Here is a 15,271-nt window from a genome sequence, read left to right on the forward strand (position 1 = left end):
GTTACATAGGGTGCACAGTTTGATGACTGTCATTGTCATGTTCTGTTCTTGGTTCCATTCTAGTAGTCTCTCACCTTGCCTTCATGGGGGGGCATTGGAATATGAAGCCAAAGTGATTCAAAAATGAGTGTTCTAGGTGTCTAGGGGGTGTTTTATAGTCTAGTGAGTCCTAACATGCCACGTGTCATATTAGGAGTTATCCCATATATGCTATGGCTTTCTAGAGTCTAGTGTCACACTTTATAGTGTTGTACTTGTCTTGAGTCTTTTCACATTAGTCAACATCAAGCTCTTTGGTATCATGTGAGTACTTGTCCATTGCTTTCATTTTCTTTCCATTTCATTTCCATTATGCTTGTTATCTTTCCTTTTGATTCCTAGTGTTAGCTTGCTTCTCTCCCTACCACTATGATCTTTCAGTACTCTCATTTTGTTCCTTGCTTCGTAGTCATTTCATTTCCAGCTCATTATGTCTCTCTTTTAGTATCACTCTCTCTCTCCCTAGCACTCATTAAAGAGTTTAAATCCAAGCCAAAAGACTCTCAGTCTTTAACTGATGTATGGCTGATTATGTTTCTTTCCAAGTCATAATGTAGGTACTCTAAATAAATGGAGCTGCTTTATGCACTCCCTAGGAGCTACCCTCCCTAAGCTGATGGACTAATTGGTTTTCATGTTATCCCATAGACTTCTTGGTCTTCCGTGGACGTTAATAGACTTTCTTTCTTTATTTATTTCTTTCTTTCTTTCTCCCTTCTCGACCATGTGCCTTCATGTGGTATCAAAGCCTCCCTTCCTACCTTTCCCTTCTTATTGCTCTACCTAGAGGATGAGAGAAGCCCACAAATGGAAGCTCCTCTCTCCTCCATGATTGATCACCCTTCCACTCCTTAGCCTCACCTTCGAAGATGACTTGGAGCCAATCTACCTCGGCATCAAGTACCCCTTCTTCAGCCAGAAATGCCTCACCAACGGCCGCTTCTTTTGCCTCGCCATTAGCTGCCTTAGTAGCCTCGCCTCCAACTGCTCCAACCCGCTGCAAACAGGCTGTACAGTCCGTACAAACTAGTCCGTACAAACTGTACAAACTGATCCGTACTGCACCAGGGACATACAACAGGCTGTACCAACCCCAAGGCTCTCACTAGTGTTATGAAATGGAGTCAAGATGAGTCAGTTTGGTGTGTTCTAGTGAGTTCTAGCTTAGTGTGTCCTATGGAGGCCACATGTCACATTGGGAGTTATCCAATATGCATTAGTGTTCATATGTGTATGTGTGCTCTATATGAGAGCTGTACTTGTTTAGTGTCAAATCAATCAAGTATCAATCTATAAGCTCTTTGGTCTACATGTGAGTACTCTCATTTGTTCATTGCTTAGTCATTTCATTTCCATTTCATTATGTCTTTCTTTGAGTATCATTATCTCTCTCCCTAGTCTACCCTCTCCCTCTCTCCCTCTCCACCATGTGCCTTTATGTGGTATCAGAGCCTCCCTTCCTACCTTCCCCTTCTTCTTACTCTACCTAGAGAATAAGGGAAGCCCGCAAATGGAAGCTACCCTCTCCTCCTTCAAGGTAGAGTTTGAAGGAACATGGTGGAGAGGGAGAGGGAGAGGGAGAGGGAGAGAGAGAGAGGGTAGGCTAGGGAGAGAGAAGATAATACTCAAATAGAAACATGAAAGTGAAAGGAAATGGAAATGAGCAATAGACCAAAATGGAAAGACTCATATTGATAACGCTTAATGTAGACTCCTTGATGTGTGTTGATGTGACACACAAGTACAATCATATATGGGATAGACACAGACTAGAATACCAACGTGTATATGCAATATTTTCCAATATGACACGTGGCACTCATACATAAGACTATACTAGAACACACTAAAACACACTCAACTTGACTTCGTGTTCTAACACCCCCCCATGAAGGAAAGGTGAGGGACTACATGAATGGAACCAAGAACAGAAATTGACAATGACGGACTACTAATCTGTGCACCCCAAGTAACTCAGAGGCTAAAGTCTGAGCATGTTCAGAGGTTGATCCAAGCACTCTCATGGCCTAAGACTCAACATGACTCAGATGCTCATGTCTTAGAATGGCTACATGACCAGCTCATAGATCTAGGAATACACCAACATCCTGGAACTCGGCCAGGCCTGATAAAGAGACCCTATCAAAGCCAATACATGGCTCCCAGAATACATCCCCCTCCTGGCTCCAAAACAGGGGGCATGGAGCCATACACCATAGATAGCATCATTTTAGGATGACTATCCAAGGCTGAGAGCCTTTATTGACTCAAAGAGATTATTACATTCAATTTTTAGGGGACTACCCAGGGCAGAGTACACATATACATCAAGCTCATGGACATATTTTTAGAAGACATATTCATCATCCTCATCTATCTCATGAGGGAAGGATATTTTGGAGATGAGCAATGAGAGAAAAAGTTGGTGTCAGAGTGTCATCTTCTTCTTCTTCACTAGTGGCAGCTGCAACCAACTTAGCATGCTCCTTGGATTGTTGTTTGGCAAGCTTCTGAATACAACGGTCCTTTGTATGGCCAAGCTTCTTGTAGCACATACCTTTGAAAGGTTTGAAAGGATTTTTACCCTTGGAATATAATGCCTACTCCTTATGGACATCTTTGTGCCTTCGTTCATGATCGAGAAGCATTGCAACCATTTCATTAAAGGACACATATACCGTGCTACTCGAAGCGCTGGTATGACATCACAAAACTGAGGAATATCCTCAATGCTAGAAAGGAGGACAACCACCTGATCATCTTCCCCAAACAGGGGCCTTCAAAACAACAAGTCGGGTGATGAGGGATTCCATATGATTTTAAATAAGCATTAAGACAATATTCATGCTTCATATGGAGCTTAAAGAATTCCTGTCTAAGAAACACTTTGAAATCAAATAAGTGCTATAGCTTGTCCCACAATTCATGTGCAGTGTCATCAAAATCCTAGTGATGAATAACATCATCAGACAAACCCAAACCAATGATAGAAAGACCTTTGTCATTGAGAGTTACCCACGCTACAATTTTCTTTTCATTAGATTCAGGTTTCTTGTCTTTGCCACTAACCACCTTCCACACACCTTTCTTCATAGACAGAAGCCTCAGCTTGGTTTGCCAAGTTGGAAAGTTCTTACCGGAAAACTTTTCACTGACAGTTCCCGCTTTGGAGTACTCCATGTCTGCTTCAAATGTTGCAGCAATACGGGCTGAAGTGCAAGCTCGGGAGCAAAGGCTAGAATAATCTGGGCTATAGCAACAGCTTAGCCTGCAGTTGGGCAAAAACAACCAAGAAAAGTCATCAGACCAGCGGGAATAGCATAGGCAGCAGGTCATGTAGAGGCTAAGGGTAAAGGAAGAAGGACTACCTTCCAAGAGGAAAGAGGGAGAGTAGCTCCTCTTTCTGGGCATCTCTCACCTCAATCCCTTGGAAGAGCAAGGAGCAAGAGGGAAAAGACTAGGAGAAGGAAGGATGGAGGAAGAAAGAAAGGGAGGAGGGAGAATGCCTCTGATACCACATGAAGGAGCATGGTGGAGAGGGAGAGGGAGAGGGAGAGAGAGAGGGTAGGCCAGGGAGAGAGAAGATAATACTCAAATGGAAACATAATGAAAGTGAAAGGAAATGGAAAGACCAAAATGGAGAGACTCACATTGTTAAAGCTTGATGTAGACTCCTTGATGTGTGTTGATGTGACACACAAGTACAATCATATATAGGATAGACACACACTAGAATACCAAAGTGTATGTGGGATATCTTCTAATTTGACACGTGGCACTCACACATAAGACTACTAGAACTCCTAGTAGAACACTCCAAAACACACTCAACTTGAATTCATGTTCAAAATAGAGTTCCCTTCCCTTAGGCTCACCATTGTTTGGATCTGTTGGAGGAGGTGATCAACATTGACCATCAGCCAGGAATGCCTCGCCATCAGCTACCCCTTCAGCCGGTATATATGCCTCGCTGTCAGCTACTATTTTAGCCTGTAAACAAGCTGTATAGCCTATCGTAAACAGGATGTACACTCTGTACGGGCTGTACGGACTGTTCCAGCGCCGTACAACCTGCCCACCAGGCCTCCATATTGCCCTCGAGACTGCTACCCTTGCATGCCGTGCCATACCAACTCGTACATTTGTAAAAAGCTTGGTCATACATGAGGGTACATGGTAGAGAGAGAGAGAGAGAGAGAGAGAGAGAGAGAGAGAGAGAGAGAAAGAAAGAAAGAAAGAAAGAAATTTTATTAAAGGTCCATGGAAGGCCATACATGGCCTATGGGACACAAAATCATCCGAAAGGAAAATACATCATCAACGATGCGCCAACTAGGTGGCCTCATCGTAGAGAGAGAGAGAGAGAGAGGGTAGGCTAGGGAGAGAGATAATGATACTCAAAGAAAGACATAATGAAATGGAAATGAAATGACTAGAGCAATGAACCAAAATGAAAGTACTCACAAGTAGACCAAAGAGCTTGTAGGCTTGATACTTGATTCATTTGACACTAGACAAGTATGGCTCTTATATAGAGCACACACACACATATGAACACCAATGCATATGGGATAACTCACGTGGCATCCATAGGACACACTAGACTAGAACTCACAATAGAACACACCAAACTGACTCATCTTGACTCTGTTTCCTAACACCCACCCATGGAGAAAAGGTGAGTGACTATTGGAATGAAACCAAGGACAGAACATGACAATGACGGTATCTACTACTTTAGGCAATGTCTGAACTAGACATGGCTCTCATGCTAACTCAGAGGCTGAAGTCTGAGCATGGTTCAGAGGTCAGGCTGAGCACTCACATGCCCAAACATGACTCAGAGGCTCATGTCTTAGCATGGATGCATGACCAACTCAGCGGTCTAGAAAACCTTGCATACTGTGCCGTACCAACTCGTACATTTGTAAAAAGCTTGGTCATACGTGAGGGTACATGGTAGAGAGAGAGAGAGAGAGAGAGAGAGAGGGTAGGCTAGGGAGAGAGATAATGACACTCAAAGAAAGACATAATGAAATGGAAATGAAATGACTAGAGCAATGAATCAAAATGAAAGTACTCACAAGTAGACCAAAGAGCTTGTAGGCTTGATACTTGATTGATTTGAGTACGGCTCTTATATAGAGCGCACACACACATATGAACACCAATGCATATGGGATAACTCACGTGGCATCCATAGGACACACTAGACTAGAACTCACAATAGAACACACCAAACTAACTCATCTTGACTTTGTTTCCTAACACCCACCCATGGAGGAAAGGTGAGTGACTACTGGAATGAAACCAAGGACAGAACATGACAATGACGGTATCTACTACTTTAGGCAATGTCTGAACTAGACATGGCTCTCATGCTAACTCAGAGCTGAAGTCTGAGCATGGTTCAGAGGTCAGGCTGAGCACTCACATGCCCAAACATGACTTAGAGGCTCATGTCTTAGCATGGATGCATGACCAACTCAGCGGTCTAGAAAACCAATGCACCAACATCCTAAAACTCATGTGCTAGGCCTGATAACTAGACCCTATCAATGCCAATACATGTCTCCCACAGTACATCCCCCTCTTGACTCCAGGTACTAACCGGGAACATGGAGCCACACACCATAAATATAAAAAAAATGCATTCTTAGGAGGACTATCCAAAACAGAGAACCTTTATTGACTCTTCAACCATTCATTTTATTTCATTGATTTTTGGGAAACAACCCACGGCAGTGCACCCAAATATTACTAACCATTATCTATCACTTCAGAGAGTGATAGATCATTCAATAGAACAAATAAATCTCGTCGGCGGTCAGCTCCTGTAGATGTGGCGTAAAGATTCTCGAGCTTGGCTTTGATTTCCATGGCTGAAGCAGTGAGATCAAAGTGATGAAGTAATTTGTTATCCAACCTCACACCGATAAGAGCCAATGCTTTCTCCCTAGATGATGTGACTTCTCCACGAGGACGAGGCTCCATGGTATCAACCTCAAAGTAGCTAATCCAGTAGGCTGAAAAGAATAACCAGCTTGCAATAGCTCACGCACAATTGGAAAGGCAATGAGCAGGAGCAATGGCGCGTATTTTGAGGCAGTAGACAGCTGCAAATGGTGCTTCAATCGAGGGCAAAAGGGCAGCTGCAAATGATGTGGTAGAGAGGACAAAGGTAGCAAAGAATGCAAGCTATGGCGGAGTCATGAGCAGGCAGATTTGGGTGCGCATTTCGAGGTTGCCTGGTACGGACAGTTGGGCAAGGGTGTATGGCTGGTACGAATAGTTGGGTAGGAGTGTACAGGCAGCTCGGTACGGCAATCAGGCAGCAACGTGAGCAGTACAAAGGGCTGGTATGGTTGTACAGACATCTCGTACGGAGGGCTGGTATGGCAGACCAGTAGGCCTGTTGTATGGCGCACCAGCCCATACAGTCCGTAAGGCTGTACGGCTGATTTGCAGCTGATGGTGAGGCATAGGTCCAGGCTGAAGGGGTAGCTGATGGCGAGGCATTTTGGGCTGATGTTCGATGTTGATCACCTCCTCCAAAATCTCCAAAGAATGGTGAGGCTTCCATTTGTGGGCTTCTCTCATCCTCTAGGTAGAGCAAGAAGAAGGGAAAGGTAGGATCTGATACCACATGAAGGTACATGGTGGAGAGGGAGAGAGAGACAGGGTAGGCTAGGGAGAGAGTTAGTGATACTCAAAGAGAGACATAATGAAATGGAAATGAAATGATGAGAGCAATGAACCAAAATGAAAGTACTCACATGTAGACCAAAGAGCTTGTAGGCTTGATACTTGATTCATTTGACACTAGACAAGTACGGCTCTCATATAGAGCACTCACACAGATATGAACACCAATGCATATGGGATAACTCCCAATGTGACACGCGGCATCCATAGGACACACTAGACTAGAACTCACACTAGAACACACCAAACTGACTCATCTTCTCAGGTTCACCCTTCTCAGATCTTGGCCAGTACTTGGACAGATACGGTACACACTCTAATGGCCATATAGGCGACCATGTAGGGATCCTCTCGAGCAGCCTCCTCCAGGAGAGTTACTTTTCTCAGGGATTGGAGAGACTCTCCCTTCCATGTTGAGACTTCTACAGGGCTGAGTTGGCATTTTCAGCCTCAGCCTTGGTTTCTTTCTACCTCATTTTTTTGAGGTGTTTTTATTACATGCTTAGTATGATGTATTTCCGCTCAGAGTTTGCTCTAGTTTCTTACTTAATAGAAGTCGATTTTTTGCCCAAAAAAAAAAAAAAGGGACTCATCTTGACTCCATTTCCTAACAATACGGAGGACAGATGCTACCAGAAGCTTGCAAAACAACAAACTAAGGACCATGCCAGTTGGGTTGCAACTGCCACTAGTGACAATGAAGATGACAAACCTCCGACACAAGTTCATGCTCTTACTGCTGAAACTTTCCCTCCAGAGGATGATGGAGATGATGATCCATATATTTTCTAAACATGTTCTATTTGGGTACTCTGCCCTGGGTTGTTTCCCAAAAATGAATGCAATAAATGATGTGTGTAGAGTCAATAAAGATTCTCTGCCTTGGATAGTCCTCCTAAAATGATGTATTCATTTGTTTATTTTATTGTGTGTGACTCCATGTCCCTCATTAGTCCCTGGAGCCAAGAGGGGAATGTACTGTGAGAGCCATGTATTGGCTTTGAAAGGTCTATTTATCAGGCCTGGCATGTGAGTTGCAGATGTTGGTGCATTAGTCTCCTGGACCTCTGAGTTGGCCATGCATCCATTTCAGTAGACCAAAACTCTGAGCGCACCTAACTGAACCTGAGTCACCCTCCTTCTCGGCTCTGATACCATGTTAGAAATCGACCAACAAAGGGTACGCACAGCGGAAGACTGATAGAATAGCCCAGGAGCTCACATAGTGTGGTATGGAATCACAAACTTCTTAAACTTATGTGCACAGGATAGATGTGCAAACTCATCAATAGACAATGAACCAGCCAGATATAGAAGACACCAAAATAATTTATTTCCATCCAAAGCTATGGACACAATATAAAAGAGAGATCCAAAGTCCCACTTCTAGTGAATTATAGTGTGAGTTCTAGTCTAGTGTGTCCTATCGATGCCACGTGTCACATTGGGAGTTATCCCATATGCATTGGTGTTCATATGTGTATGTGTGCTCTATATAAGAGCTGTACTTATCTAGTGTCAAATCAATCAAGTATCAAACTACAAACTCTTTGGTCTACATGTGAGTACTTTCATTTGTTCAACAGTGCTTAGTCATTTCATTTCCATTTCATTATGGCTTTCTTTGAGTATCATTATCTCTCTCCCTAGCCTACCCTCTCACTCTCTCTCTCCCTCTCCACCACGTGCCATCAACTAGTACCCAGTTCACCTAGCAAGTTCACCGATGTCCTTGTGTGTTGCTCCTGTCATCTCCACCTGCTCGTGGAGTTCAGAGCACTTTTGTGGGAGCACTTTCGTGGGCTCTTTGAGTTGCCATACATTTCTTGCTCCAGCCTGTACAACAGACATACAGCAGCCCATACAGTTGTCGTACATCTCGTACGGATTTCGTATAGCTGCCGTACAGTTCGTCGTATATTTCGTATGAATGTTTGTACCAGTTGCCTGTCCGTACATTTCCATACCAGCTGCCCGTTCGCACAGTTGCAGTCCGGTCTTTGGCCTGTGCACTTTTTTGGCGTACATGTTTCTTTGGCGTACATCTTTTCTTTGGCATACATCTTTTCTTTGATGTACAACTTTTTTGGCTTCTAGCGTACAGGTCTATTTGGGGATCTTTTGGTGAGCCCACATGTACACATTTACACTTGAGGTGCATTCTATTGGTTGATTGCAGAGCAGTGAGTTCCACTTTGCAGTGTTTGATGCCATACGTGCAGTGATTGCACAGAGAAATCAGAGGCACTTCCCGTTTAGTTGCATTCTTCTTTGCAGGTGTATTTGTATTCAGTGTTGTTTTTGCAGTCAGGATGTCTCAGAATGAGAGCTTCGGTATTATGATGACTGAGGGTGATAAGTTGGAAGGATCTAACTATGCCTTGTGGTCATTCATGCTCAAGAGCATTTTGGTTGGCAAGAACTTATGGGATATTGTGAGTGGTGATGAGACTAGGCCTATTGCATCTAGCACTAGCTCATCCTCTACCACCACTTCTACTGCTCCTGCCACTTGTTCTACTACTTATGCCACTACTTCTACTGCTGCTCCATCTCTAGCACTTTTGGAGGAGCAGGAGAAGTTTGATCGTAGAAATGCCCAGGCTTTGTTCTTGATTGCCTCATCAGTGAAGAGGCACATTATGACAATCATTAAGTCTTGCATAGATGCAAAGGATGCATGGGGAAAGTTGGCAAATATGTATCATGTCAAGAATGAGACAAGGGTCATTGCATTGACCAATAAGCTCAAGGAGTAGAAGATGCAAGAAGGTTAGACAATCACAGAGCATATTACAAAGATCACTGATCTCAGAGATCAGCTAGCTACTGCTGATGAGGAAATAGATGACAAGAAATTAGTCTCTATCACTCTTAACAGCTTGCTCCCTCTTATGGCACATTTGTAACCTCTTTGATGATTATGCTCAGGGCATCCCCTCTCTCGTTTGATGACCTAGTTGGGTGGTTGTATACCCTACACGTGTATTGTGTTCATAAGTACTCCCGACAGCTTCATTCAGCTCCAAGCAGCTTACTTCAACTCCTTTGTCATCTCTAGCTTGTCCACACAGTCAGTGAACTGTTTTGCATGTGGTTCCGGCCAAGGTGCACTTTCAGTAAGTGTTTTGAGCTGTGTATTTTGCTTCGGGACTGTTTTTGCAGCCCATACTCTTGCACTCTTAGGTGCATTTGCAGATACTCTGCATTGTTGGGTGCATTTGCAGTTACTTTATAGTCGTGGATGCCTTTAAGCTCCGTTGGATGCATTTGAGCACTCGTGGGTGCGCTATTTGAGATTTGGGTTGTGCATTTTCAGTTTGGGATTGCACTTCAGATTGCAGCAAAGTGCAGTGATTGGTTGATGCCATTTTTGCAGTGATTGCATTGTGCAGTCAGTGGCATTTCAGAGCAGCCAGTCGTACTTTGCATTTGCAGCCAGTATTATTTTGGGATTTGCAGGCACATTTGCAGCCCGTTGCACTTTTGGGACTTGCAATTCTTTTTGCAGGTACATTTGCAGCTTGTGGGTATCCCATTTTGCATCATGTCGACTCTTTCAGACAGTTTTGGCAATTTTTCCGAGAGTGACAAGCTGGATGGACCAAACTATGCCTTGTGGTCATTCAGCTTAAGAACATATTGGTCGGTAAGGGCTTGTGGGATATTATCAATGGGGATGAGGTGAGGCCAGCAGGCTCGTTTATATCTAGCACAGCTTCTTCGGGTCAGACTATAGGTAGACAGCAGTCTGCTACAACCCCTCCTGCTAGTCCCACAGCATCGACGGAGGAGCAGAAGAAGTTTGATTGCCGCAGTGCCCAAGCAATGTTTTTGATTGCCACAAATGTGAAGAGGCACATTATGACGACTATCAAGTCGTGCAAGGATGCAAAGGCAACATGGGAAAGATTGGCAAACATGTATCATGTTAAGAATGAGGCAAGGGCCATTGCCTTGACAAATCAACTCAAGGATCTCAACATGTAGGAAGGCCAGGCCATCACTGATCATATTGCCAGGATCACTGATCTACGTGATCAGCTCGCAAGTATTGATGAGGAAATAGAAGACAAGAAGCTCGCCTCTATTACTCTCAATAGCTTAGCACCCTCATATGGCACATTCGTCACTTCATTGACCATTGTTCTCAAGGCAGCCCCACTCTCGTTCGATGAGTTAGTTGGGCTTTTGTTGCAGAAAGAGGAGAGATGCTCAAATTTTGCCCAAGCCTCTTGTCAGGGTGAGCAAGCGCTTGCCATGGGTGGAAAGGGCAAATTTCAGAAAAAGTTTGAGCCAAAACACAGCCATAGAACTCAGCCCAAGGAGGGGAATGCAAGCAGCTCAAGCAAAAATCAGAAAAAGGGCAAATGCAACTATTGCAAGAAGCCAGGACATTACATCGCAGAGTGTCAGAAAAGGACTGCCAATGAAAAGAAAATGCAAAGGGACAGCTCTAGCAGTAATTTTGTTGCCCCCACTGAAACTCGTGCTTCAGATGCACATGCTCATCTTGCCCAAGGTGATAGAGATTTTGTGTTTGCTGCATTTAATGAGAAGAAGAATGCCAAGGGGATTTGAATGCTGAAAATCAATCAAGGGATGCTTCCCTTGTTGCAAGTGATGCATGGTATATTGACAGTGGTGCTACTAAGCACATGACTCCTCGCCAGGAGTGGTTTGAGAGCATCACACCTGTTCATGGCAGGCAGGTTACATGTGCCAATGATGCTTCTCAAGACATCATCGGAGTTGGGCACGTTCCTATTCAGCTTGATAATGGGTTAGTGTGATTTTAGTTTCAAACATTGCCCATGATCAACATATGTTCATCGAATTTCAAGATAACCAATGCAGGATCAAGGATCCAAAGAAAGGGTATGAAATTGTAGCAATAGGCACATATGACAGAGGCTTATACAAGCTTGATGCTCAGGGTATTGGCTGTAGCAAACACTTTCCAGGTTGATTTATGGCATGCCAGGTTTGGACATGTCCATCACAGGGCATTGTCCTACATGTATAACAATAATATGACTCAAGGAATGCCAAATTTTTTAGGCTCTGTATGGCTTTAAGCCAAAGGTTAGTCATTTCAGAGTTTTTGGCTCAGTGGCATATGCTTTGGTTCTAGATGCACATCGGACAAAGCTTGATGACAAGAGTGTCAAATGCATTTTTGTGGGGTATAGCATTAAAAGCAGGGGATTCAGGCTTTATAATCCCGCTACCAAGAATGTAATAATCAGCAAAGATGTTCTCTTTGCTGAGAATGAGTGCACGCAGCCCGCTAGTGCAGACTTGCCAATACGATGACACTCCTTTGGACATCATCCAGTTTGAGGATGATGAGATGGAATCTCTTGATGCTTCCCCTTCTTCTTCTCATTGTTCAGATAGCTTGCCACATGTTGAGGATGGCTCTCCCTCAAATGTTTCAGATTTGCACCTAATTAATGAGAATAGACAGCCTCATATTTGGAGGCATTATCAACGTCATGAGGCCACTAAAGATGTTGATGGAGCCTCAAAGGTGCAGCAGAAAAATCTATTCCACGTTGGGCAAGGTTGACCATTCAAAATGCTAAGGATCAACCTACTTTGGGGAAAACCAGCAGCACTCAGATAAATCAAAAAAAGGTCAATTTTGCTTTAATGACCTCAGTGATGGAAGCTGAAAATGAGCCTCGGAGCTTCAAGGATGCTCAGCATAATCTGGCATGGCAGAAAGCTATGGAAGCTGAGATTAAATTTATTGAGAAGAATGCCACATGGGACTTGGTTGATGCGCCCATTGGGAAAAATGTGGTTGGCACGAAATGGATTTATAAGGTGAACTACCATTCAGATGGCACAGTTAAGAAATACAAAGCTCGTTTGATTGCCAAGGGGTATGTACAAGAGGAGGGGATAGATTATGGGAAGACTTTTGCTCCAGTGAACGAGATGACCACTATTTGTTCTGTCATCTCTCTTGCTTCGTTTTATGGTTAGTCAGTGTACCAGATGGATGTCGAGATCACTTTCCTCAATGGAGATCTTAAAGAGGAGGTCTATATACATCAGCCCCAAGGTTTTGAGGTGAAGGGACAAGAGCACAAGGTATGCAAGCTTAGGAAGGCTCTATATGGGCTGAAGCAAGCACCTCGTACGTGGTATCAAAAGATACATCAGTTTTTGCTGTCCCAGGGCTTCGTAAACACTCATACAGAGCCAAATCTGTATGTTCTACAGCAAAAATCAGAATTAGTCATGTTGGTACTATATGTAGATGACATCATACTCACTGGCAGTGATTTGCAGCAAATTACAGCAGTGCAGTCCGCTTTATGTCACAACTTTGACATGACAGATTTGGGCCTATTGCATTATTGTCTTGGCATTGAGTTTTGGCAGACTCATGATGGGATTTCTATGTCACAGACAAAGTATTCGAAGGGGTTATTGCAGAAATTTAAAATGGAGAACTGTAAGCCTGTGGCTACTCCATTGGAAAAGGGACTCAAGCTGAGTAAGCATGATACTGTTGAAAAGTTTGATGGCACTTTGTACAGGCAGTTGGTTGGCAGATTGATATATCTATGCTCCACACGGCCTGATATTGCCTATGCATTTAGGGTTTTTGAGCCAGTTCATGCATTGTCCCACGATCACACATTGGAATGCAGCAAAGAGGGTTCTAAAATATGTCCATGGCACTCTCTCTCTTGGCTTGCATTATGCTTTAGATTGTGATCTAGAGTTGAGTGGTTTCACCGACTCAGATTGGTCAGGGGACACTGACGACAGACGGTCCACTACTGGCTATTGCTTCTCATTGGGTTCAGCCTGTATCTCCTGGCTCAGTAAGAAGCAAGAGCGAGTCTCTCTTATAAGTAGAAGTAATAATAGGTTCAAAGGTTTATTCACCATCTTTATATGCCAATTCTTGCGTTACAAATTATTAAGGCTTTTTTGAGTTACTTGTGATGAGTTTATAACACTTTTAAAATAATCATAAATAAGCAAATATGCAATACCATTACAAGTTGATGCTCGTCGATGTAAAGTTGATCTCCACTTAGGCAAATATAGTACCACAAGGGAATTCCTTCTTCAATGGCCTCTAGTATGATGTCGATGACCCCTTCAGTAACTTTAACCATTGCCTATGTACATATGGTTCTTGTTAGAATGGTAAAATATTAGAAATCTCATCGATCCTCCAAGTACTTCTATGAGAACAAAAATGGCACGGCTCTTGGCTCTCCAAAGGACGAAGGATCAATGCATGAATAATACATCAGGAAAAGATAAACGGGCATTTTTAATCATATTTTACAATAAAACACCTAGCCTCTCATCATATATATCACATTGCATGATTTGAATTTGGTTTATAAGATAGAACTAAACATTTTGGTATGAATAGTAGCTTCAAAAAGTAGTGAATCTGCCAAATTTAATCCTTTATCTACATGTGGAAAATACCTTATTTGATTTGAATAATTTGAATTTAGTGTATAAGATAGAACTACAAATTTTGGTATGAATAGTAGCTTTAAAAAGTAGTGAATCTGCCAAATTTGATCATTTATCTCATGTGGAAAATACCTTATTTGATTTCTCTGTCCATTCTTCCATGTGTTGTCTTGCTCCTTCCATTAAGGCCTCTAACTCATTAGCATAACTACAAGCCTTGGTTGCTGCATCCACACATCATGGTATAGGTTGTGAAAGATGTACATGCACATAAAGCTATGATTTTAACCCCTGTAGAAATCTTTTGTTTCAATGAGTTAGTCTCATTGGGATGAACATTGGCATGTACATTGTAAGTACTTTTCTCAACATGACATGTCAGTGCTCCTCTCTCTTTTTGAAATCTTGTATCACTAACAAGGAGTTCAACAATAAAAACAATGCCGCTTATCATCCAATAATATTTTGTAGGTGAACGGGGACGAGCATTTTCCGAGCGAAATCTTCCGAGCGTCCGAGTGAAGGAAAAAAAAACCTTCTAACTATACAAAAATATGGCAAAAATGGATCGGAAGAAAACATAGTTTCACTTAGAAATATGCAAAGTATTATAACATAATGGGATGGCTTTTGAAGAAACCCACATGTAGAGTAGACTTCTCTATGAAAATGCCCTTATGATCCTTCTTACAACTTTAACTTAATAGGGGGTGACATTGAAAAACTCTCTCAACCATGAAATGGTTTCTCCAAAGAAACTCATTGAAGCAAGCCATCAAGGTAGTTTTGCCAGCGAAACCCCTTTGAAGTAGGTCTTCCAAGGTAGTTTTGCCAGTAGTTTCGCTGGCGAAACTACCTTGGACAGCACTTTTAAAAGTGATATAACTTTCACATCCAATATCCAAATATAGTCATTCAACCACTCAAATTGATTGGAAAACCCCATTTGAGCACATCTAAGGGGTTATATTTTGAAAAATCTTGCATATATAGTATTAAATATTAAGTGCATTTTATGAGAGTGATATATAAGCCCAATTTAATGCTTATTTATAGTAATTTAAAC

At 42.7% G+C, this 15,271-nt stretch overlaps 1 protein-coding gene across 1 annotated transcript in view; it reads right to left on the reverse strand.

Moving 5' to 3' along the window:
* LOC147906348 (uncharacterized) overlaps positions 1 to 15,271 on the reverse strand; it is a 604,593-nt gene that overhangs the window by 84,680 nt on the left and 504,642 nt on the right. The window contains exons 23-24 of the mRNA XM_087391025.1: positions 14,338 to 14,429; positions 13,764 to 13,892 (exon numbers count right to left, since the gene is read on the reverse strand). Of these exons, the coding sequence (XP_087247151.1) occupies positions 13,764 to 13,892; positions 14,338 to 14,429 (221 nt within the window). The remainder of the gene's footprint in view (positions 1 to 13,763; positions 13,893 to 14,337; positions 14,430 to 15,271) is intronic.

The sequence above is a fragment of the Dipteris shenzhenensis genome, chromosome 1, assembly GCF_047967505.1.
Source record: "Dipteris shenzhenensis isolate YYH24624 ecotype China chromosome 1, Dip_SZ_1.0, whole genome shotgun sequence".
Lineage (NCBI taxonomy): Eukaryota > Viridiplantae > Streptophyta > Polypodiopsida > Gleicheniales > Dipteridaceae > Dipteris > Dipteris shenzhenensis.